At 64.8% G+C, this 23,126-nt stretch overlaps 9 protein-coding genes across 9 annotated transcripts in view; 2 read left to right on the forward strand and 7 right to left on the reverse strand.

The window, feature by feature from the left end:
- EMIHUDRAFT_206568 (Hypothetical protein) overlaps positions 1–168 on the forward strand; it is a gene marked incomplete at both ends in the record, with an annotated part of 400 nt that extends 232 nt beyond the window's left edge. The window contains one exon of the mRNA XM_005776939.1: positions 42–168. Within this exon, the coding sequence (XP_005776996.1) occupies positions 42–168 (127 nt within the window). The remainder of the gene's footprint in view (positions 1–41) is intronic.
- A 937-nt stretch (positions 169–1,105) lies between these two features.
- On the reverse strand, positions 1,106–2,220 carry EMIHUDRAFT_206569 (hypothetical protein; the record flags this gene model as incomplete). The annotated part of the gene is made up of 3 exons (XM_005776940.1): positions 1,106–1,133; positions 1,427–1,980; positions 2,059–2,220. 3 exons carry the CDS (start codon positions 2,218–2,220, stop codon positions 1,106–1,108), a joined length of 744 nt encoding a protein of 247 aa, XP_005776997.1.
- A 543-nt stretch (positions 2,221–2,763) lies between these two features.
- On the reverse strand, positions 2,764–4,747 carry EMIHUDRAFT_206570 (hypothetical protein; the record flags this gene model as incomplete). Its single annotated transcript, XM_005776941.1, has 5 exons — positions 2,764–3,028; positions 3,106–3,200; positions 3,263–3,633; positions 4,543–4,638; positions 4,705–4,747. The coding sequence occupies 5 exons, from the start codon at positions 4,745–4,747 to the stop codon at positions 2,764–2,766; spliced, it is 870 nt and encodes a 289-aa protein (XP_005776998.1).
- Positions 4,748–6,791: 2,044 nt separating this feature from the next.
- On the reverse strand, positions 6,792–7,607 carry EMIHUDRAFT_435374 (hypothetical protein). Its single transcript, XM_005776942.1, has 2 exons — positions 7,317–7,607; positions 6,792–7,245 (listed from the first exon to the last, which is right to left on the reverse strand). Exons 1-2 carry the CDS (start codon positions 7,580–7,582, stop codon positions 6,936–6,938), a joined length of 576 nt encoding a protein of 191 aa, XP_005776999.1. The 5' UTR covers positions 7,583–7,607; the 3' UTR covers positions 6,792–6,935.
- Positions 7,608–10,903: 3,296 nt separating this feature from the next.
- EMIHUDRAFT_435377 (hypothetical protein) lies at positions 10,904–12,764 on the reverse strand (the record flags this gene model as incomplete). The annotated part of the gene is made up of 7 exons (XM_005776943.1): positions 10,904–11,135; positions 11,207–11,319; positions 11,529–11,588; positions 11,656–11,727; positions 11,893–11,997; positions 12,130–12,159; positions 12,282–12,764. The coding sequence occupies 7 exons, from the start codon at positions 12,759–12,761 to the stop codon at positions 11,087–11,089; spliced, it is 909 nt and encodes a 302-aa protein (XP_005777000.1). The 3' UTR covers positions 10,904–11,086.
- A 1,886-nt stretch (positions 12,765–14,650) lies between these two features.
- Positions 14,651–15,181, forward strand: EMIHUDRAFT_206575 (hypothetical protein; the record flags this gene model as incomplete). Its single annotated transcript, XM_005776944.1, has 1 exon — positions 14,651–15,181. The coding sequence occupies one exon, from the start codon at positions 14,651–14,653 to the stop codon at positions 15,179–15,181; it is 531 nt and encodes a 176-aa protein (XP_005777001.1).
- Positions 15,182–15,850: 669 nt separating this feature from the next.
- EMIHUDRAFT_310261 (hypothetical protein) lies at positions 15,851–16,090 on the reverse strand (the record flags this gene model as incomplete). The annotated part of the gene is made up of 1 exon (XM_005776945.1): positions 15,851–16,090. The coding sequence occupies one exon, from the start codon at positions 16,088–16,090 to the stop codon at positions 15,851–15,853; it is 240 nt and encodes a 79-aa protein (XP_005777002.1).
- A 1,000-nt stretch (positions 16,091–17,090) lies between these two features.
- On the reverse strand, positions 17,091–17,776 carry EMIHUDRAFT_435379 (hypothetical protein). The gene is made up of 2 exons (XM_005776946.1): positions 17,591–17,776; positions 17,091–17,515 (listed from the first exon to the last, which is right to left on the reverse strand). Exons 1-2 carry the CDS (start codon positions 17,625–17,627, stop codon positions 17,151–17,153), a joined length of 402 nt encoding a protein of 133 aa, XP_005777003.1. The 5' UTR covers positions 17,628–17,776; the 3' UTR covers positions 17,091–17,150.
- Positions 17,777–18,130: 354 nt separating this feature from the next.
- EMIHUDRAFT_421454 (hypothetical protein) lies at positions 18,131–19,428 on the reverse strand (the record flags this gene model as incomplete). The annotated part of the gene is made up of 4 exons (XM_005776947.1): positions 18,131–18,679; positions 18,746–18,886; positions 18,966–19,204; positions 19,260–19,428. The coding sequence occupies 4 exons, from the start codon at positions 19,426–19,428 to the stop codon at positions 18,290–18,292; spliced, it is 939 nt and encodes a 312-aa protein (XP_005777004.1). The 3' UTR covers positions 18,131–18,289.
- Positions 19,429–23,126: the final 3,698 nt, after the last annotated feature.

Raw genomic sequence — 23,126 nt, forward strand, 5'->3', positions numbered from 1 at the left:
GGCACCGAGGGCGACGGGGTGGCAGACGTGCTCTTCGGCAGGGCGCCAGCCACGGGGCGGCTCTCCTTCTCGTGGCCGCACGCGATGGACCAGGCTGCGGCCGCGGCGCGGCTAAAGGGGCCCCTCTTTCCGTTTGGGCACGGGCTGCAGACCAGGGCGGTGGGTTGAGCGCCCGGCTGTCCGTGTGTGCGCGTGCAGCACTCTTTCCCCCAGGGATTCTCATCTGGTATCTCCCCTCCGGAGATGTGCCTGTGCTCAAGAGATGGTTTTCGGCTTTCGCGCGCGCAGACATGAGACAAATACTTGCGTGTTTTCCTATCGCGCGCAGTCAGAGCGCGATAAAAGCTGACTGGCTCTCCCTTTAGCAGCCGAGGCTACAGCCATTTCAGCGTCGATCAGCGTCCTTTCACCTGACCCGTGACGGCCCTCAGGCGCCTTACGTACCTCGTCGAGACCGCATCCGGCAGCGATCTGCACGCGGAATACACGTCTGCGCCAAACGGGCGACGCGCTGCCTGTCAGTGCACTCACTCCGGTCGCAGCTGCCTCTGCGCGTCCTGTGGATGTACCTTTGTCGCGCGCCGGAGACGACTCGACGCCGCTGAGATCGGAGATCAAGCTCTGACAGGTCGCACGTCGCTCCTTTGACGCCGACGTGATTTACCCGTGCAGATCACATCAGGACACGGTCTCGACGCGCTCAGTACGACGCCTGCGACCCGTCTCGGGTCAGGTGGCACGACGCTCATCGCGCCCGCCAGCGCTGCCGTGCAGGCTGCCACGTCGAGGTCGAGCACGCTTCTATACGCTTGCCGAGCCTTCCTTTCCATCCCATTAGGCAGCCTGGGAACGGTGGCGATCAGAGGCAAAGCCTACGAGGGGTGGTGGAACCACATGTCACGGCTACTGCCGGCTCGACCCCACGATAGCCTCCGAAGGCTGACTTTGAGGCACCATCATCGGACGATGTCGACGAGTTGGGTCGCTCTCGCGGTAGCCAGATGACCTCTCATACTAGGATCATCGGCCATGGCCGCAGGGAGCGCGGGGGAGGGCGCTGGATGCAACACGGAGCTCCGTTGGAGACGTTTTCAAGATTAGCGTGTCAGAGTGAAATGGCACTAGCCAAAAAACTGTGCACCAAAATGCAAAAAAACCGAGCCGCGTTAACGTGTTCGTGTATAACTATAAGCTATAAATAAATAAATAAATAAAACGGGCAAACTCTGAGACGAGATGGGATTTAGGGACATGTGTCCCCGCCCTGCACGATCTTGGTGTGAGGGATCTTCAATCCGTGTCCCCTCACCCCTCGTCACAACCCGACACGGAAGAGCGGCAAGAGTTGGGGCTGCGGCTACGGCTGCGGCTATGAGAGGGGCCGGGGTCGCGGCAGAGCCGCTGCGCCGCGTGGGCGCGCCTACACCGCTCTTGCTCCGCTCGCCACCTCTCGCAAAGGTCCAAAGCCATAGCCACCACCTCCTCCGGCAAGTCCTTTCGCCGTATCTCGCCGTCCCTCCACGCCTGGAAGATCTCGTCGTCATAGCCGTATTGCATCACAGCCTGCTGAACTGCGTCGTGTACGACCCCTGCCGTCCTATCCTGCGCCTCAGCGTCGGAAAAGTCGAACTCGGAGTCATACTCGGAAGCAGGCACAGACGGCCGCGGTGATTTGGCAGGCGGCGAGGAGGGGGAGGGGGAGCGCGGCGGTGCGCGCTCGTGGCTCCCGCTGGTGCCAGAAGGGCCAGCGCCCAGCGCGCTCAGCCTGTTCTTGTTCACCTTGGGAGAGGGGGGTGGGGGTCCACCTCCCTTGGGTGCGGGCTGGCGGTCAGGCTTGCGCTTGACCGCCTTGCCCGGCGGCTTGCGGCCAGGGTTCCTAATGGTGAACCTGTCCGGCATGCCGCCCTTCCCAACCCTGGTCCACCCCTCGGGCGACTCGTTGGGCTGGGGTTGCTGCATCTGTTGGTGCTGTGGGTGTGCCTGCGGTGCTGCGGCCGGAGCTGCAGCGGCGGCAGGCGGTGCTGCGGGCGGTGCCGCGGCGGAGGTGGCAGCAGGCACAGGCTGCGGTGGGGCACTGCCCTCCTTGGCCTGCTGCCGCTCCCTGTCCCTCTCCCACTGGGACTGGGGCTGGACAATGAACTGCTTGCCCATGGGCGTCGGGTTGACGCTGAAGCTCCACCAGTTGCGCTCCACGGCGAGCTGCGAGAGGATGCGAATCATCGCCGTTGCTTCCCCCAGGATTAGTCTTCTCTACTGAGGGGACGAACTAAGGGCGGCTGGGCGGGGCTGCGGCCGGAGCTAGCATGGCTCGTCAGAGCCGAGACCCCGGCGAGGCGGCGCTCCGATGGGCGGCTACCTAGCCAGTCGCGAGGTTCTAACCGCTGCAGATCGGCGACAAACAAACTATGCCAGCGGGAGATATTCGGCAGATGTGTGTATCTCCCGATCTCATCCCGGTTACGGACACGTGCGTGCGTCCCTTCGTTGTGTTGCGTTTCGGACGTCCCTTCGTTGTGTTCTCCCCGTCCGCCAGCGAGACGCTCAGTTGCTGGCGGCCGCAGTCTTTCTGTGACCCACCCACCTCTCCCTTGTGTTTTGTCTGGGGAGGGGTTTCTCCTGCGGAGTCGTGCGTGCGCGGGGCTCCTCTTTGCGAATACTCCCTACATACATCTCGTACCCGTTCTACCAAAGAAAGGTGTGTGCGCCCTCTGGCCACTGGCAACTACTGGCATTGCGCAACCGCGGGCCACCCTGATCCCTATGTCAAAGCTCATCCTTGCTCCGTTCGGCGCTCTCCCCATGAGCATTCTCGTGCCCGTGCTCCGTGGGCCCGGGCGCGTGTTCATGGTCGCCGCTCGGACCGATTCGCAGGACGTGAGCGTCGCGTACACCCTGCTCCTCTTCTTCTAGCTGCTGCTCGGCAGCAAACTGCTGGCAAGAGGCGAGGTCGAGCTCGCATATAGCATTCAGCATCCGTTCCTTGCCGAAACGTGCTGCAATTCTGAGGGCGCCGATTACCAGCGGCCCCCTATCGTCGCCATCTGCCCAGAAATGGCGGGGAGTCAGCGAGAAGGCAGGGAAGTGAGGCTTCATTCAAGCGGCGACGCGCCGGAAAAAGCGTGCCGAAAAAGCGTGCGCAGCATGCTCGTGCGCTCGGCCAGCGTTGCAAAATCAAGCATCGTGAGGTTGGAAAGCTCAAGCTGAGGAGGGAGGGGAGAGTGAGGGTGCAGCACTGCGCGCGGAAAAGCGCGGGTGTGCGCACCGGCCCGTCGGCTCTCGCATAGACGCAGGAGCCCGCCTCGATGAGTTGGAGGACGATGTCCTCGTGCCCCTCGATCACGGCGCGGAGGAATGCTGTCGTGCCGTCCTTTGCAGTTGCATTAAGCGCCAAGCCAGTCTGCGATAGCAACCTTGCCGCACCGACAGTGCCGTACGTCGCAGCCTCGTGCAGGGGCGTGTGGCCCTTCCTAGAGACAGCCTCTAACAGGCCAGTCCCTAGAGCAGCGTCCCGAGCCACGAGGATCTGCAGCACATTCTCCGAGCCGTACGCCGCGGCGACGTGTAGCGCGGTCTGCCCCTTGTCATTTCGGGCATCGATTTGCGCTTCTGATTCGAGGAGCAGCTGGGCCACCTCTGGCGAGCCGCCCACGGCGGCCGCCAGGTGCAGCGGTGAGGCGCCTGCGTCGCTGGCAACCGAGGTTGAGGCGCCGCGCGAAAGCAAAAGCCTCACCACTGCCACCTTTCCATACTGCACTGCAAGGCTCAGTGGCGTCATCCCAGCTACGAGCTCCTCGTCCGACCCGGGCTGGCTAGCTACGCTACCCGTGCGAGCGTCAATGTCAGCCCCAATGTCAAGCAACGCCTTGACAGCCAGAGCGTTGCCACTCACCGCAGCCAGGTGCAGAGGAGACTCGCCATTGCTGGACCGCACGTTGACATCGGCACCCGCCACCTGTAGCTCCCGCACCATGCTTGCCGAGCCCCTGTCCTCCTGCATGACGAGACGGTGTAGCGGTGTGGCGCCGTCCTTGTCTAGGAGCTCCACGCTCGCTCCTTGAGCGAGGAGGATCTTCGCGGCCTTCTGATTACCCACCCGCATCGCCAGGTGAAGCGCTGTCGAGCCATCGCGGCTCGCCGGCATGTCAATCAAGCTCGCCTGGCTCACATGGTTCTGGCAGAGGACAAAGACCATGTCGGCCTTCATTGACAACTGAGGAGCGTTGCGCACTAGGGGAGTGATGTTTTGACAAGCAAGAGCGAGATTCACTAGGAGGGCAGGGCGCACCACAGCGAGATGCAGCGGCGAGAGTCCGCGCCGGTCGACAAGAAAGTCAGAGGCACCCTTGGATAGTAGCAGCTCCGCCACCTCGGTGCTCTTCCCATACCACGCCGCCATTGCTAACGGCGTCCGCAGATCTCCATTTCTGAGATCAAACGGCGCACCCCAAGAGAGAAGCAAATTTGCGGCTTCGACTTGGTCCTTCATTGCTGCGAAGTGGAGCGGTGTGTCGCCGTCGTTTGACGCTGAGACATTCGATCCACCTTCCAGGAGCGCCTCCACGGCCTCAGAGCTGCCAAGGGCCGCAGCGATGATGAGTGCCGTGTCCCCATTCTCGTCGGTCTCGTCGACGAAATCACCTCGGGCGAGAGCCGCTCTGACCGCGCCAGGGTCGTTGCGAATGGCGGCGTCGTGCACGCGTGCACCTAGGGCGGCGGAAAGTAGGACGAGGCAGCGCGCCGAAGGCATGTTCTCGGCGCGGCGGGCTCTCTTCGGCAACCTTCAAGTCTTGGAAGTTCACGGACCAGCGCCGGCGCGCTGGTCTATGAGAGGTTGAGCACCGTGCTCCGGCTCGCCGCGGCGTCGGAGGACGTCGCCGTCGCCAGACAGACTCCCTTGCGTTACTACGTGCCTCCCCGTGCGTGCCTGTGTGTAGGCTGGCGTCTGTGCCCCGTCTGTGCTGCGTCCCTGTCTCCCTGAGACGAGTTCATTTTAAACCTGGATGGAGGATGGAAGTTCACAGATAGGAAAGTTGAAAAGAAACAATAAGCTGCACAGGACGACAGTGTCAGTGAGGGTGTGAGAGGTAGAACCTAGCCGCCCCACACCAGGAGGTCTTGCACTGACCTTGTTAAAGAAAATAACTGCGTCGTTAATTATCAGAAGAGGGGGGGGGGGGGGGGGGCGAGCGGCGGGGATCGGCTGGCGGAGAACAGGGACACATGTAGCCCGGCCGGTTAGGCCGCGGCACAGGAGACCTGGCGAGCGCCGCGAGGCCAGTCGGGGCGTGGCGGCGTTAGCGGGGCATTTTTGGGCGCGGGTCGAGGTGAAGGGGCCCCGGGGCGTGAACCGAGATTCATGTCACAGACTCGCGACGACGGATAAGACGGAAGAGGAGTGGTATGTGGGAGATGACTGTCGTTTGAGTAGGAAAGAGTTATATGGTTTAAGTTATGCCTAGAAGTATGCGCGCGGTGTGTGTGCGGACCTGCCTGCTGCAGTGCGTCGTACTGTATAATTAATGCCTCCCCTCTGACGCTTGCTGCGCGATAATCTATTGAGCGAGACAATGAGAGGTTGCGGAGGACAGGTGCGAGGGGCTGGATTCACAGATTTTCTTCCTCGTCTTAGCGGGAAACCCCCTCTTTAAGTTTTGTCCTGGTTTTCGCGCGCTGTGAAGTCGGTCTGTGAGGAGAGCCACTCAGAGAGGTCTGGGCGGGCGGGGCAGGGCGCCGACGGACCTCAGGTGTCATGAGCTGCGCGTGTGAGCAGTGAGGGAAACCACGCTGTGGAGTGGGTTTAATGAGCATTACGCCCTTGCCGTCCCCTCCATCACCGGACACCGCCGCCGCCTCACAACCACCTCCTTGTGACATTAAGAGTGGGTTTAATGCGCAAGAAAAGTTAAAGTTGCTCCCGGCCCAGTGGGGATTTTGGCATCACGGCCCCGTAACACCCATGTGCATGTGCATGTGCATGCACAGGTATTCACGCCAACCTCGTACAACTCATCCCCGTCATTTTGTATGACGCGCCTGGTAGGAAGCCCCCGATTCACGGCTTCTTTGTCAGCTTGATGACATGCGAGCCAAACTTGGTCTTCACGAGGCCGAGCTCGCCGACGACAGTGTCGGGATCAAAGCAGTAATCGTTGAAGGCTCCAACCATCTGGCCCGGTCCAAAGGTACCGAGGTCCCCACCCTTTGCCCCGGACGGACAGGTGGAGAACTCACGCGCTGCGTCGGCGAAGTTCACCTGCCCTGCCTCAATCTGAGCTTTGATGCGCTGGGCGCGTGCGTTGTCCGAGACGAGGATGTGCGATGCGCCCGCCTTGCCGAAGGCGAGAAAGTCAAACACGCCTGCGCGCGCGGAGGCATGGCGAGCCGCTGTGCGCTGGGCGGGCAGCCCGGCAAGCCCGGCGGGCGTGAAGGCGGTTCCAGCGGCGAAGATCATCAGTATTCCGAAGGACATCATCAGCAGGGCCTCACGATCGTCGCTCACACCCCAGCGAAGGGTCTCTCCTCGAAGGGACACACCTCTGCCAAAAAGAATTTAGCCAGCGAGCTAGCACAGGGGACGATCGCGAGGTGGCATGAAGGTTGCAGCGAGAATCGGCGAGGGACTGCAAAGAGAGATAGGAAGAGGCAGACGCCCAAGGGTGGGCGCGACGGCTAGAACTCCACACCCCTCTCCTCAAAATCCCTGTGTGGTGGCGGCGTGCCGTCCTCCCGTCCCTGCCTTTGGGTTGTCTGTGTTATCTTTCTTCCTTAGAGCTTAGTTTCATTAGCACAGATACACCACGTGCGCCGTGTTGTGCAAAAAAGAAACGGCCTGGCCTTCTCCCCACAGAACTCTCGCACAGCATTGGGCACGGGACTGGCGCGCACTGGCACGGACCCTAAGCTAATCACGTCTCACACGGCGCGGCCGGCCCTAGCTAGATCTCCGCAGCAACCGCCTGGCGCTTCTTCTCCGCAACCTGTTCCGGTGTGAGGACCCCGAGCTCGATCAGGCGCTCGGTGAGGAACGCGTCCGCTGTGGCGTACTTTGGCGAGAGGTACGTCGAAGAGAAGGGGTGCAGGAACGTGGGGATGCTCATCCGGTCAGAGCTCACGTCCTCGTCCGCGGGCACAACAACGCGGTGTGAGGTTGCGCGGTACTCGCCGTTGGACATCTGCTCGAGCATGTCGCCGATGTTGATGATGAGCGCCTCCGGCACGAGGGGCACCTCGCGCCACTCGCCCGTCCTACAGGGCATGCGAAGAGCTTCTCCTGGACAGGCCTCCAGCTGGACGGGCGGGACGAGGCGCGAGCCCTCCTGTGGTCCCTCAGCTCGAGCCCTCTCGCCGAGCCGGACGGCAGCAGCGTGATCAGGTTGATGTCCTCGTGCGCAGAGGCGCGGGTGGCACCCGGCGCGGCGAGCTCAGGGTCATACGGCGGGTACCGCAGGATCCGCATCATCGTGTTTGTGGGGTCCAGCGTCTCCGCCAGCCGGGTCACGTTGTTGGTGCGCAGCTGCTCGCGCGTCGCCGCGTCCATGTGCTCGTCGATCCACTGGAGCAGCTCCCTTCCCAGCTCGAGCATCTGGTGGAAGAGGACGCGCGCCCGGTCGGACACCTCCTCCGGGTAGCGGCCCCGCGGGAAGTACAGCTGGTAGTACTGCTTCAGGTCCTGAAGCGTCTGGCCCTTCGCCGACTCCGCACGCGCCATACTGAAATAGCCGTCCTGCGTTTCCATGCTGCGCTCGTACTTGGCCTGGTCGGCGAGGCCGGAGGTGAGGAACTCGCGCCACTCGTCGTACACCTGCTCGATCAGCGAGTACTTGATCGGGTGGTTGGTCAGGACCGCAAAACCAGTGGCTTTGAGCGACTGCGCGAAGTCGCCGGGCGCGCCGCCCGAGGTGTAGTCGACTACGGACACGTCGCCACCAAGCCTGAGCGGCGTCTCCGACAAGACAAGCGCGCCGAGGAGGAGCGGCGAGGCCATAGAGCACGCGTACGCCGCGTACGCCGGTACCGCGAAAAACGGCAACAGCATCAAGAAAGAAAGCGCGCGGCCAGCTGCGACGAAAGGCGAGATGAAGGTTGCAGCGAGAATCGGCGAGAGACTGCGAAGAGAGATAGGAAGAGGCAGACTCCCTAGGGTGGGCGACGGATAGCGCACCACACACCTCTCCTTAAAATCCCTGTGTGGTGGCGGCGTGCCGTCCTCCCATCCCTCCCTTGGGTTGTCTGTTTTCTTTCTTTTAGGCGAGAGAAGAAGCGTAGAAAAAGGATCGGCAGGCGGCGGCGGCGTCGCTGGACGAGGCAGAGGAGAGCGACGCGACAGAGGAAGAAGCGACAAGAGAGAGAACGACGAGAGTGGGACGACCGCGAGGTGGCATGAAGGTTGCAGCGAGAATCGGCGAGGGACTGCGAAGAGAGATAGGAAGAGGCAGACTCCCTAGGTAGGGCTAGCGCATCACACCCCTCTCCTTAAAATCCCTGTGTGGTGGCGGCGTGCCGTCCTCCCATCCCTCCCTTGGGTTGAGTGTTTTCTTTCTTTCTTTTTACACAGGTACACCGGAGAAGAGAGAGAGAGATTTTTGAAGACCAACAAGAAATCACGACTCTCACAGAGATTTGGGCTCGGCAGCTTGTCAGCCCTCAGCCGAAGCTGGGGCCGGTCCCGTAGCCGAGAGAGCCCGCGCCGTTGAGTTCGACGCGGTCGGGGGGCCTTGCGGAGAGAGGCCAGCGAGGTGGCGATCGCTGAGGGAGAGAAGGACATCACGCCAGATGACGCTGCTGAAGTGCGAGCTGCAGAGGATGCGGCCAACGCACGGCTCGAGCAGCTACTCCCTCCAGCTGCAGCGTCGGCGCAGGCTACCTTCCTGGCGTCGCCCGAGGCGGCGGCGGCGCCACCCGCCGACGAGGATGACTACAGCGGCGACGGTTTCGAGGACGAGGCAGACGCCGACACGACAGAGTCCCTGCCCTCTGTGCAAGCACGCAATCCTGCTACGACACGTGGAACAAGCAGCAGCATCGCAGCCGGTGGTGCCGTACGATCGCCGGAGGAGGCTGCAGCGCTGCTTTCGAAGGCGACAGCGTTTTGGCAGAATGGGCTGCTCCACGCAGCTTATGCGGGCTGGGCGCACGTGACTCACCTCTCTCGGCGGCAGCGCGAGCGCGTCGGAGTCCAGCTGGTAGTCCACTCTTTTCAGTTGCTCGGGGCAACGCGTGGTGGCCCCGGGGCGCTGCGGTTGGAGATACAGTGGCCTTTGTCGTCTGGCACGCTGCGAACGCCCACTTTTGAGCGTTCGGCTAGGCCCGTAGCGCTCAGTTGGCAAGAGAACCTTGAGCTTCTTGCTGGCTCAAGACCTGCCGCGGCACTCAAAACAGCTGCGCTCGCCGCAAACGACTCCAGCGACGGGCGAATCCGCCTCGCTCTGGTCAGCCTCCCCGAGCGCGAGGGATTGCGTCCCTCCGAGATTGGGGCCGCCGAGCTGACGCTGCCGGCGGTGCTCTCCTCGGGTGCGGACCTGTCCAGCGAGGCAGTGCCACTCTTCTCCGCGCGAGGCGAGGAGATCGGTGAGGCTGTCATCTCTCTCGTTGCTCTCGAGGCCATGCGCACGCTGACCGCGAGTACTGGTCGGCCGGCCGTGCCTGCAGTGACGGTGCCAGCCAACGAGGCCGGCGCTGTCGAGGGCGCCGCGGTGTCGCGCTCGAAGGCGGAGGCGCACACAGCTGCTCGTGTACACAGCGAGGGACCGGCGCGCTCGATCGGCGAGCTCCTCTCTGAGGTAGGGCCGGCAGCCCCTCACTCAACCTCGCAGCTCACTCGCGCTGAGAAGGCTTCGCTGTGGGATGCATCTCAGCGAATCGGGACAGAGGAGGGACATCACGTTGGACAAGCCGTTGGCGATGAGGAGGAAGTTTGGCCAGACGACGCGACGCACAACGTGCTTCTTCAGTTCATCTCGTACACACCCACCGTGCCTGCTGCATTGCCTGCCGAAGGTGGTGGCGGCGAATCCTGCCGTCCGCCATCGTCACTCCTGCTCTCGCTTCGGTTCTACCATTTCGATCAGCGCACGACGCCACGTGCATTGCTCACGCAGGCTCCGCTCGGCGGCTCGGGCAGCGATGGTTCTGCAGCTGCCAGCGCTAAAGATGAGCTTGGTGCTTTGCTCTCAGACGCCAATGCCGGCGGTGCCAACGCTGTGCAAAGCACCGCGAAGGCCAACGAGGAGGATCTGGACTTGGCACCAACCGCCAACAGCGTGGCCTTGGCACCTCCTACCAACTCTCGAGCCCAACCCGACATGGATTTTGCCTCAACGGCAACACAAACACAGTCTACCCCCCGCGGACGGCCCGTGGTTAACACGCCGAACCCTATCCCCCGCGAACGGCTCGTGGTCAACTCGCCGAACCCTACCCCCCGCGGACGGCCCGTGGTTAACACGCCGAACCCTATCCCCCGCGAACGGCTCGTGGTCAACTCGCCGAACCCTACCCCCCGCGGACGGCTCGTGGTTAACACGCCGAACCCTATCCCCCGCGAACGGCTCGTGGTCAACTCGCCGAACCCTACCCCCCGCGGACGGCTCGTGGTCAACACGCCGAACCCTTCTCACGAGTCACGTGGCAATGGCGGCTCTGCGAGCTCGACACTCGCCCGCCGCCATTGGGGGGGATGCGCCTACCCTCACCTCGGGTAGACCGTTCACACCTCGCCCCGCGTAATATCCTGATTAGTTAATTGTTCCCGCGTGTTCGTTCGTCCATTCGTATCTTTATCATCGATCGGTCTTCGGTGCAGTGTATATGGAGCAAGACGTAGACATCGCGCACTCGCAGCCCACCGCGCCACCGCGCCGTCGGGCGCCGCCCTCGGTCTCCGAGGGAGCTCAGCTACACCGTCTGGTCATGCGCAATTTTGGTCGCGATTGACACGTGTGAGTCCTCTCACCTCTGCCAGCCGCTCTGGCTCTCGCGCGCTGGCGAGTGGCCCGTGCGAGGGGTGCCGCGTACTTTATGCTACTCACTCGCTCATTCGCGATGGCCCGGCAACCTCTCAAGACCCACCCCACCCGGCCGCCGCCGCTCACTCAGAGGCCCACCAGAGCAGGTAATCCTCGTCGGGCTGCATGTACCTATCGGCCGTGCCGCGGACGCGTGACTGGACGCGACCCGGACGAGCACACCTCCTCGTCGGGGCGCGCACTCGTCGGCAAAATACTTGGCCTTGTGCGCCTGAAGAAACTTGAGCAGCTCCATCAGCTTGGCGACCAGCACCGTCATGTGCTCCCGCTGCAGCTTGGCGTGCGCAAGCAGCTCCTGCGTCGAGGTTTTGCCGTTGGGGCATGCGTCGGCGGCCGGGCGTGGTGACGAGGGGGGGGGGGGGGAGCAAAGCAAAAGGGGCGGCGTCTCGGCTCACTCGGCTACACCGGTGCTACATCTTGTGCTACATCTGTGCTCCCTCTGGGCATTGTTGGCTCCCTCCCGGCAGCGCTGTGCTACATCCCTGCGCTCCCTCTTACGCCCACCGGCAGCTTGACGACTAGGCGGAGCAAGTGCTCTGCGCCGTACAGCTCGACCAGCGGCACCTGCCCACAGCCGGAGGCGTCAAGAGACGCTGCTCGCCACCACCGTCCACGCCTCGACGAGCGGCACGTCGGGCTTCTCGCTGCGCAGCTGCTGCAACTGCCTTCGCTCAAACTTGTACAGCAGGATCGCGCCGAGGGCCTGCAGCAGGCAGAGCCGGTCCTCGGTGGATGGGCCGCAAGCGGCGCCAGGACGGGTTGGATTAGGAGTGGGGCCCCTTCGGCTGCATCTCGGCTGCATCTTGGCTGCATCTCGGCTGCATCTCGGCTGCATCTCGGCTGCATCTGGGCGGCAGCTCGGCTGTGCCTGGTTGAAGTACGAGCGGAGCCCATCGCAGACCTCGGTGTAGAGCCGCTCGTGCGAGGAGCGCTTGGCCTTGGCGGCGACGAACTCGGAGAGGAGCTCGTGCACCTGACGACCACTCCCGGTTCTGAGAGGATGCCACCGCTTCGCCAGGAGGAGGTGTCTCACGTGCCGAAGGGGAGTGTGTCTAGGAAGTGTCTAGGAAGTGTCTAGGAGGTGTCTAGGAGGTGTCTCGCGTGCCGAGGGCGAGCGTGGCAGCGGCACCAGCGCCTGCGGGTGGAGGGGCGGAGAGGAGGGAAGGGGTGGCGGTGCGTCGCCGATGGACGGCAGAGGGGGCTAGCGAGGCGGGCCACGGGGTGTGGGTTAGGTCGGGGGCAAGGCGCCGGCCGCGCCTTTTCCCTCGAGACCCGCTCCCAGTCCTCTATCAGCTTGAGCTTGAGCCCCTGCGGCAGGCGGAGCTGCTCGCGCACCTCGGCGGCGATCGAGTCATCCGCCGGGACCACTCCGCCGCGCGGCCGCTTGTTCGCCACCGCCGCGCCGCCCTCGCCGGGTGCGGCGCCGTCAGCCGCAGGAGGCTCACCAGCCGCGCCCGCGCCATCGGTGCCGCTCCTTTTGTGCTTTTTGAAGGCGCGGTTGAACTCGCGGATGCGCTCCTTTTGGAGCTGCCGCGCGCTTGCGTCGTCCTTCAGCAGCCGCGACTCAGGGACCCACTCGTCCCAGTGGCTTGACCAGCCGTCATAGTGCACGCGATACAGCCGCACCTTTGAGCCGCCGGCGCCGCCGGCACGCTCAGTCTTCTCGAGGATGCGCGCGGGGAAGAGGAGCGGGCCGTGGTACGCCATGATCTCCTCATCAGTGTCGAAAACCACCATGCTCTCTCTCGAGGCTCAAAATGCGGCCAGAAGGGTTTCTTTTTTACCTTCTCCAACAGCCACCTACCTACCTACTCTAGGCTGTTAACAAAGGCTTTACCTTTCTTTACGGCGGCGAGCAGAATCGCGAGATATCTCCTATAGACTCTCGAAGGGGAGCACAACGCGCACCACTCGATCGAGGCACCTTCCGCCTCGGGCTCGGCGCGGAGCTTGCTGGCGCAGAAAAATTTACACCCAGGAAGATTCTTCCGGTCTTGTGGTACATGTCCTCTATCGCCTCGATCGACCTTCCTCGCATCCTCGGTCGGCTACGACCTACGTCCGTACGTACGACCTAAGCGCTAAGGCTCTGTGTATGCAGCGCGGTATGGGTGGGTGGACGCGAGACAGGGAGTTGACGGCACGCTCGAGCGACACACAGACACACAAACTCACAAGGGCTCTGCCCGCAAGGCGCCCGCGCAGACGCGGTCGGTACCAATGACAAATGCGGTCGGTACCAATGGAATACCCCCACACAAACAGATAGCAAAATCCGAATACATGTACTCGCATAATGTGGGTAAACGAAAGTACCGTACCGTATTCGCCGTACTATCAAGAAAGACACCGAAAAAAGTCGCCGCCGCAGTCCACGACCAGCCAGCCTGCTGCCGGCTCGCACGGCAGCCTCTTCCTATGGACCAGCCTCGACTTCCATACAGTCAACATTTTGTCGCTGCGTGCTCGTGGTGAGCTGTGGCGGCGGTCGAAGTTCGCCCAGATTCGGTGACGAGCGCCGGACGATAGTACCGCCTCTGTTCGCCCATGGAGGAGGAGGGCGCAGTCGGCGAATTGGAGGAGGAGGAGGGCGCAGGCGACGAATGGGAGGAGGAGGGCAGTCGGCGTTGTCGTGTCTGATTCAGAGGAGGAGTTGGAGGTGCTCCGGCAACCTAGCCTGATTCAGAAGCTCGCCAACGTTGTCACTCAACGTGCGTCATGCGTGATCGAGCTTGAGGGAGGAGCTCCGCTAACGATTCGGCCAGCAACCCAACGCCGCCGCCCATACCCGCCACCCACAAAGCACCTGCTCTACTAGGAATCCCATACCACCCTCCCCACTTTCCACTGATCATGCCCGTGATAGCACCATCACTGCCGCCGTCCTGGTTTTGAACGTGGCAGCTAGGCGAAGGGACTCGGTAGAGAGGGTAGTTGTGACCCCCTGCCTGAGTGAAATAAATAAAGAAAGAAAACGGTCAAACTCTGAGACGAGATGGGATTTAGGGACATGTGTCCCCGCCCCCTGCACGATCTTGGTGTGGGGATCTTCAATCCGGGTCTCCCCTTGAGCACTTGAGCACTGGATAGGGTCGATTCCGCATGGAGGAGGCTGCGCTGCGCAAGCACGGGCGGGAGGGGTTTCTCCTGCGGAGTCGTGCGTGCGCGGGGCTCCTCTTTGCGAATACTCCCTACATACGTCTCGTACCCGTTCTAACCAGAGAACGCATGGTACGCGGCGCGGTGGCCGGGGCGCGCATCGCGTCCGCCCAGGCGGCGAGGACGCCGTCGTGGGGCCGCCGGTGGTGGGCCTTGTTGCAAGTTTGTTGCCGATTCCGCTGCAACCTTCAAGCATGCCACCTCGCGGTCGTCCCACTCTCGTCGTTCTCCCTCCTGTCGCTTCCTCCTCTTGTTTTTGTCCTCCTCTGTCGCGAAAGAAAGAAAGAAAACAGCCTCGAAGGGAGGGATGGGAGGATGTCGTGAAAAAAGAAAGAAAACGGACAGTCCAAGGGAGGGATGGGAGGACGGCACGCAAAAAAAGGCTCCGCAAAAAAGGGCGCAAAAGGGCAAGGCCACGCCTGGGTATCTGTCCCTGTCCCACTTCCGCACCCCTGCACCCTGACGCGATGGCGGGCACACCGCCTGCGTCGCCAAGCACGTCGCGGCACGTCGGCGTCGACGTGCGCCCGCTTCCCGATCGGGCACGCGACTGCGCCCTCGCGGCGGGCGGCGTCGGCGCGGTGTGGGGCGCGACGGTCGCCGCCGCCGAGGGCGGCGCGATTCCACATGGCGCCGCCTGGGTCGGTTCGCGGTGGGCAGCAGCGGCCGCGGCCTTCATCGGGCTGCGTCACCTGATCCTGCAGGGCGATTGGCGGAACGACCGCGAGGCGGTCAGCGCCGTCGCCGCAGCTGCCGTCGGTGGCGGCGCAGCCGCGCTGCAGCGCGCATGGCGGCGGCTTCGCATCGTGAGCGCCGTCTCGTTTGTGACCGGGTTTGGCGGGCACTATCTGCACCGGTGGTGGCTGCGTGCGCGCCTCGACTGGATCGAGGGCGAGACAGCCGCCACCGCCGCCACCGCCACCACACGCCTGATGCAGGACCGGCTGCGGCACGAGCCGAGAAACTACGAACTTCGCTTGGCCGCGGCTGCAAAGTGACCGCGCCTTGCAAGTTGGCGTCTCCGCCGTCACCACGTTGCCGCGCGCTCCCCGCGCGCTCCCCGCCACGTTCACTCTTGCCTTCCTCCGACGGTGCATCATTGTGGGTCTATCTAGCCGGATCAAAGAAGTGGATGAGCAGGTCTCCGGTCAGAGACGGTCCGGTGGGGCACAGTGCGCGCGGTCTGTGCTGGTGTCGTGTGCGGTGCCAGCTCGTGTGTCGTGACCGAAGTCCGTGTCGTCGGATCTTAAAACTATAACAAACAAAAACATGTCCGTCTCGCCCTGCGCGGTCTGCCCCACCTTTCCGCACTACCAACTCGGTGGTGTGCGCGCCGCCCCCACACATGGCCGCCCCCCGCGCGGTCCGCGGTTCCCCCCGGTAGGGTCAACGCGCTCACACACCTCACACACACCGGCCGTGCTGCATGGTCAATCCTCCGTCTCTCACTCCCTGGGACCCGACCCCTCACGCCCGGCCCCGCGGTGGAGCAGAGCCGCCCACGCGGTGAGGGCCCGCCGCCGCGCCTCCTTGTCGAGGGTGAGGGCGATCACGTGCGAACCCTTGGCCTCGATATGCGCCTCCAGCTTGCCTGCCGCCCGAAGCGCCTTCGGGAAGACATAGAAGCAAGGTAGAGCCTAAGTCTCGGACGAATGAGGGAGAGGTGTCTAGGAGAGGCGACTCGCCTCGGCGTACGCGGCGCCCTCAGCGCGGAGCGGGTCGGCGGAGGCGGTGATGACGAGGGTAGTCGGGTGGGCGGGTGAGCCGAGCACGTCTGGCTCCGCGAGCCGGGGGAGCACGAAGAAGCGATCGGAGACGGCGTCTGGCGGGGTGCAGAGGGGGCGGGGGCGGCAGTTCTGAGAATGTGGAGGCGGGAGGTGTCGGCGCGGCTGCGCAGACACCCGCATGCTCGAAAGGGTAGTAGACGCTCCAGCTCCACCTCAGCCACGCCACCGGAGCAATGGTCGTAGCGCTGTTGACGGCAAAGGAGGCAGAATTGGCGCGCGGGTCGAGACACGGCTCGTCGAGGAACAGCGAGCGCACAGCGACCCCGCGCCGCGCGGCGTCCGTGGCGACGGCGGCGGCGACGCCTGCGCCTGCAGACGCCCCCGCCACGTGGATAGCCGACGAGTCAAGTCCGATCGACGCCGCGCGACTCGCGTCGCAGATGTACTCGAGCGCGGTGGCACCGTCGAGAGGTGCCGCCGGAAACGGGTGCTCGGGAGCGAGGCGGTACTCGACGCTGAGCCACGCAACCTGTTGGGTGGCTCGAAGCATGAGGACGAGTCAGAGGGTCTTGTCGGCACTCGGCGCTGAGCAGCCTTGGGCGCCTCGGCCACCATCGCGGCCAGCTCGGCGGCAAACGTGGCGCCATGCGAATCGCGCGCCGTCGAGAGCGTGTACCCTCCGCCGTGGAACCACAGAACCACTGGAAGCAGCGTGTCGCCGCTGCCAGGTGGATGGTACAGTCGCGCCTCGAGAGTGGAGCCGTCGGCGCGCGACATCTGAAGCAGCGTGAGCCTCCACTCGGAGAAAACGGAATCATGCTGCACACCATCTCTCTGATCCATCTTTCCTCGGAGCTCAAGCAATAGGGAGAGGTCGCCTGAGAGGGCGGCGGTCGTCATGCGCTCGAGGGGGAGCAGCAAAGGGAAGGAGAGCTGAATGAGCCAGTCGATGAGGCCAACCTCCGGGTGCCGCCAGAGTGGCGTCTCTTCTCCGTCGGTGGGTGGCGAGAGGAACGGGATGCGCATACTGTTGACCGAAACCACCGGCCAGGGTTCCAACTGTAGAGCTCTACGAGGGCTGCCCCGGACCGATTTACGCCCCGGCGGGGATGGATTTGCGGGTTTCCCCGTGCCGCGAGACTTGGGCGGTATCTCCCGCGATGTGTCGCGGACAAACCCAAGTAGACGCCCCTTGGGCGGGATCGCGTCTTACTTACACAAGAGGAACTATAACACATCGCTAGTCATGTACAATCATGAGAACTGGGTCCAGGCCCCATAGTGAGGTGGTCTCCCAGTCTAGCGCACCTCGCGCCCGGCGGGCGGCGACCTGTCCGTCCACCGACCCCTCCGCCCGCGCGTGCCAACGCCGCCTCCACCGCCGAGTCGAAGAGCCGATGTAGACCCGTCGTCCGTCCACCGTGTGGTACGCCGCGAAGCGGCCCGACGCCCAGGGAAGTCGGCAGCCGCGCGAGCCCGACGCCTGCTCCTGCTTGCGCACGCCTGCGTAGCCGGTGCTGCTGCGACTCGAGAGGTGCAGCCGCCAGCCCTGCGCCTCTGTCACCACCGCCGGCGCCTCCCCCGCGGGGCCCATGTGGGATGGACCTGCGAAAGCGCGGGGAAGGGAGAGTGCATTCAGAAGGCAGAACCTGAGCACAAGTGGGGGGCTTGCTCGCGAGCCTTGACTTGCATCGACTTGATTACAACGCGGAGCCATCGCGGGTAGCCAGAGGCGGCGGACCGATCAGCATGGGCGGCGTGTCATTCTGCAGTCGATCGCCGCCGAGCGGCATAGCGGCGCCGTCGCGGGTAACCAAAGGCGGCGGGACGGCGGGAGAGGGCGGTGGTGCGGGCGGTGATGCTGATGATGTGGCCATTGGCCGCCGCCGCGTCCTAGAACAGAGGACAGAGGAGCGTGAGTTTTTCTCATTTCTGAATTCTGTATTCTCGTGATTTCTCGGGATGTGAGATCATCTCAAAAGAGATCTTATCGCTTACTTACTTGTACGCGGGAGCTACGGGGGCTCAGAGAAAGCAGGTATTACGAGCTATACAAGCTGAGTTATAGCTACGGCTTTTTACGTAGAACGTACGGGCTCTAGGTCTAGAGCGCTCTGCTGTCTGCTGTGTGCTCATGAGCACCTGGCTGTCGCATGTGCTGTCGTGTGGTGCGTGCGGCGCCGCTCCGGCGCCTCCTCCACTTCGCATTAACCCCAGAAAGTGCGGAAACAGCTTACTGAAAGCGCTTCGCCTGGTCCACGCGACCGGCGACGAAGTGAAGGCAGTGGAGCGGATGTGGCGCGCGCGGGACGAGCTGCAAGCGAGGGGGAGGTTCGAAGGCGCGCGTTCTCATCGGGGCTGTTGGCCGGTGCTCTACCTCTATCTCGCACGCGGCTTTTTGGGCGAGGGCGTCGCACCGCGGCCCCGCTCGCCGCACGTGTGCGGTCGGTGCTTGCCGCGGCACGCGAGGCAATCACCCGCTGCGCCTCTCAAGCCGCCGCCGCGGCCCGCGTTGACCGGCGAGCGTGCGGGGCTCCTGCCCACCGCCTGCGCCGCCGCACGGCCGGCGCCGCCGCCCCGCCGCTCCGCCTTCGTGCCGCCACCGGCGGCGCCGCCGGTGCCCGCGGGCGTGCCCGCGGGCGGTGGGTTCGGCGGCGGGCGCGGCGGCGGAGCCTGGCGTTGCGGCGGCTGCGATTCGTGCGGCGGTTGGTGGAGGAAATGCGCGCCCAAAGCGTGCAGCGCGCGCGATGCGGCATGAGCGGCGATCGCCTTCGGGGCGAGCGCACGTCAAGGACATGTCACAGCCGCGTCGTGGAAGCGGCGGGCGGGGGTCACCTTTGGGCCCAGCAGGTCCTCGGAGCGCTTGTGGGCGCGTGGAAGAGGACGGAAAGCGTCGAGGAGGGAGAGGCAGCGCGGGAGATGCTCTGGCGAGACGAAGTCTTGCGCAACCTTGATACAAGCGCGCACGTTGAGCACCTAGTTCACGCTGGATCCGTGAAGAGACACCGTCCACACACGCGGGCATGGCTCCCTCCACGCGGGGCGCCACGCCCACCTGGTGCGGGCAGCCCGCCGGAATGAAGACCGCCTCGCCCTGCCGCTGCACGAAACGCCACCCCCGCACTCCCTCCTCGGCGGCCAACCGCTCCCGCAACGCGCGACCGACGTAGAAGCACTGGTCATGAATTGGGTGCGCCGGCGCCTCGCCGCGCTCCGATGCGACGCGCGCGAGGAAGGCGCTCAGCCGCGGCTCGTCCTCCGCCGCCCAGATGTCCCACACTGCCCCGATGGCGCCTGTTCACAACCTCGCCAGCCTAAAGAAGCACCGCGACCAGCCCAGACGCCACACTCTCCACGCCTGTGCCACGCTGCCGCGAGAGCCAATCGCCCTCGCCACCAGAAACCTCGTCGCGGCACGACGCGACGGCGTGCGCACTCCCGCCGCCCCCACCACTGCCGCTGCCGCCGCCGCCCCGGGAGGGGGCCACGTGCACGAGGACGTTCACGGCATCCGACATGTCCATGTGCAGCTTCGTCGAGCCGGGGCAGCTACCGACGGCGCCAGCGCCAGCCGCAACCTCGGCGGCGGCGCCGTCGCCGTCGTGGTCAAGCGGCTCCGTCTCCTCGATGCAGCCGTACGCAGCGTACATCTTCGGGCCGAGGTCGGGAGGCAGCGACCAGTGGGGCAGCGCGGAGGCGAGGTTGAGCTGGCCGGTGCGCGAAGTGTACGCGGCGAACGGGATCGCCGCCGCCCAGTCGGCGTGCTGCTTGGGCAGCAGCTCGGCGAAGTCGGCGGCGGGAGGGAAGTCCTTGAGCTTTAGCAGCCGCGCTGCTGAGCCGAGCTCGATCCCGCCCGAGCGCTGCAGCTTTCGCCGAGCGGCCGAGCGGCGGGCCGGGTCGTACCTCGGGGTTGGGGTGGGGGCGAGGGTGAGGGCGAGGGCGAGGGTGAGGGCTGGGAGGGGCGGGCTAGGTCGTACCCTTCGAAAAAGTCGCCGACTGTGGCGTCGAACTCGACGTCGGCGCCCGCCGCATCCGAGAGAGCGACCAGCTTGACGCCGAACGATCCGTGCAGCTTGGCGAGGGCCGCCTGCTCACAGCCAGACGCGTGAGGAGCCGTTCACACCTCGACGCGTGCAGCCTGGCGACGGACGCCGGCGTCCACAGATCTCGCCGCAGCTTGTCCCCCACGCCCGCGAGCAAAAGCGGCGCGCCCCGCCGCCACGCCTCCTGGAAGGCGCGCAGCGACGCGTTTGGCGGCAGCCGGGGTGGGCTCTGGTGACTTTGGTCAGAGCGGGGTGGGTTGGCGGGCGGCGGAAGAGCGGACGGCCCGAGCCGCCGGCGCGCGGCAGTCACCGCCGCCTCGAGCTCGGCGATGAGCGGCCGTTGGTAGCGCGCGCACAGCCGCCACTCCCCCATCGGGTGGGCGCAATGCATGCCGCCGGTGGCGCGCGGCCGCGCCGCCCGCCCTCCGCTCTGCGCGGCGGCGGCGGCGGCGATCCTCGTCGGCGTCCGGACTCGGCGGCTGCGCGAGAGAGCCAGCGGCGCCTCCTCCTCCCCCTCCTCCCCCTCGCCGCCCGCCGCCGCCTCGGCCGCCGCCGCCGCCGCCGCCGCCGCCGCCGCCGCCTCAGCCTGCAGCCGTCGCTGCGTCTCCTCGCGCTGCCTGCGCGCCTCGGCGACCGCGCACTCGAGGCACAGCTCCGTGGCACAGCGCGTGCACGCGCGGTACTGCCACCAGATCGCCGTGCCTGACAAGACAGTGCAACCAGTGGACAGAAGCCTCTCGGCGTGGACTGCCACCAAATTGGCCGTGCCGCAGCCGTCGCACAGCTGCCGCTCGCCGTCGGGAGACTCGCCGAACGCGGCGGCTCGCTCTGCGGCACCGTCCGACCTAGGTGAGTTGATCAACCCCCATCAACCAATCGACCACTGAAGAGCTCTGCAGGCGCCACCCACCGGATGTGGCAGAGGGCGCGCGGGTCGACCGTCACGCACTCCTCGTCCGCAGTGAGCTGAGACTGGAGGCGGGGAGGGGCAGGGCAACAACTCAGCCGGCGCGTACAAAGGCGCAAGCCGTCGCCGCCTATCTCGCCCCCCCCACCGATTCGTGCAGTCTCCTCTGCCGCAGGCAGACCACGTTGAGACAACCACGTTGCGAACCTCCGCATCTGCTACGGTGCGCCTCCCCGGGCAGCATCTCGGCCACATCTCGGCAAAACCCTCGGCGCCTCCTTCCGCAGCACGGCGGCGATCGGCGCCGCGGCGCAACGAAGCAGATGCTCGTACCTGTTCACGGCGACGCGCGCGTGAAGAAGGGACGCCCTTCACGCCCCCGAGGGCTGGGGCAGGGCGATCGCACCGCTTGCGCTCCTCGGCTGAGGCGGCCTCGTCCGCGTCGGCGAGCCGGAAGCCTAGCGTGTGGAGGGGCGAGGGTGTGGAGACAGTGCCACGCGCTGCATTATGAGGGAGTCTCTACTGCACTTTGACGCGATGGAATGCAGTGTGCCGTCTCGAGCTGCAGTACAGGCACGCAATTACAGGAACAGGAGGCCACACGCCACATCTAGGGCGGGAGCCGGAGCCCGCTGCGACGATTGGGAGCGCGCGCAGGGCGACGCCCGTGCTCGCGTCAAAGCAGACCTGTGGCGGGTGGCACGGCGCCCCTTACCCCGGGCGGACCGCAGCGAGGCCAGCAAGCGCGGTCCGTGCGTTGCATTTTCCCTGTCCCACGTCGCCTAGTGTGTGTCTGCCCGGATTGTGTTCGGCGTGTGCGAGTGGACGAGGCTTTGTTGCACCTGCCTGAGGTGGCGAAACCGGCAAGACTGGCTCGAGGATTTGGAGCACGACGTGCAGCGATCGAGGCCGGCGAACTTGGGTGCGCTGCACCGGAGAGACTGCACCGCGAGTACCTCGTTGCGCCGCAGCCGCAGCGAGTGCACGACGCGGCTGTTTTGCTCGTCGGACGACATGAGTGGCGAGAAGTCTGACGCCAAAGCAGGGCGAGTTGTGAGGCAACGCCGCGGGCACTGAGTGCCCCCGATCACGACGCCGGCTGCGGGTGAGGCGGCACCCCCGGGGCAGTGAGGGGCAGGGGGGGGGGCGGAGCTCCTCAGAGTGAGGCGCCCCGGGTGCGGACTGTCTGTGCAGAGTAGAGTGGGGTCACCCGTTTAGTTGATTTGTAGTATTGTTCTGTGTGAGCGGTGGTGCCGCACGGGCCGCTCGTCCAGAGGTCCAGTCTCCCTCGCCCTGAGGGAGGGTGTAGAGGATGTAGAGTGTAGAGCGCTGTAGAGCTGTAGAGATGTAGAGCGCTCTGGAGCGCTGTAGAGCTGTAGAGCTCTACATCTGCCGCGGGACGAAGCGCCTGCGTTGTAGAGCGATGTAGAGCGCGATTTTGCTGTAGAGTTTGTTGTAGAGGCTCTACAGCCAAACCGCCGGGACAAAGAGGTCGAACCGCTAATAATGGGGTGTCTCCGAGCTTACTGGAGCTCTGGTGGACGGCCCTGACTGTCCCTGACACACAGAGAGTCACTCTGACGCCACACAACACCCTACAACTGCGTCATGACCAGCCTGCCATGCGTCGCCGGTGCCGCATTCGTCGCTGTGCTTCTTTAGCAGGCGGTGGACTGTCGGCTGCGAGGACGGCCCTTTGCGCGAGGCGAGGCGAGCATTGTTGAGCGTTGCATGCGCCATGACTCGCGCCAGCGCGTGCGGGAGCTCCTGGCTGAGCGTTGAGTCCAGGCGAGTTGCGCTGGCCACAATCGCTACGCCGAGCCGAGCTGAAGCGCCGAGGCGCCGGCCAGTAAAAGCCGTGAGGCATGCCACAGCACAGCAGAGGCACCTGCCACCCATTGGGCGGGCAGAGAGAAGGCCAGGGTAGCACTGGCAAGTGCAACGCGCCTCATGTCGGAGAGCGACCGTGCCTCGTTCGCCGCTTATGATGTAGAGTTTGTTGTAGAGATTTCACGTTGTAGAGCGCCTCTACATCGCTCTACAACGCAGGCGCTTCGTCCCGCGGCGGATGTAGAGCTCTACAGCTCTACATTGCTCTACAGCGCTCCAGAGCGCTCTACATCTCTACAGCTCTACAGCGCTCTACACTCTACATCCTCTACACCCTCCCTTCAGCCCTCGCCTCGGCTGTGTGCGGGGTGGTGCCGCGGCGTGGCGCTGGTGCGGGGCCGGGGGCGCGCGGTATAGGCGTACGGGGGGCCGCGTG

The sequence above is a fragment of the Emiliania huxleyi genome (assembly GCF_000372725.1).
Source record: "Emiliania huxleyi CCMP1516 unplaced genomic scaffold EMIHUscaffold_27, whole genome shotgun sequence".
NCBI lineage: Eukaryota > Haptophyta > Isochrysidales > Noelaerhabdaceae > Emiliania > Emiliania huxleyi.

Excerpts from the sequence above, each read along its gene's own strand:
- EMIHUDRAFT_435379 (XM_005776946.1), bottom strand. The coding sequence starts at position 17,627 with ATGGCTCCGCGTTGTAATCAAGTCGATGCAAGTCAAG. Across the intron at positions 17,516-17,590 it reads TCAAGTCGATGCAAGTCAAG|GTCCATCCCACATGGGCCCC; the intron begins GCTCGCGAGCAA and ends GCGCTTTCGCAG.
- EMIHUDRAFT_435374 (XM_005776942.1), bottom strand. The coding sequence starts at position 7,582 with ATGCTCGAGCTGGGAAGGGAGCTGCTCCAGTGGATCGACGAGCACATG. Across the intron at positions 7,246-7,316 it reads CTCGAGCTGAGGGACCACAG|GACGGGCGAGTGGCGCGAGG; the intron begins GAGGGCTCGCGC and ends CATGCCCTGTAG.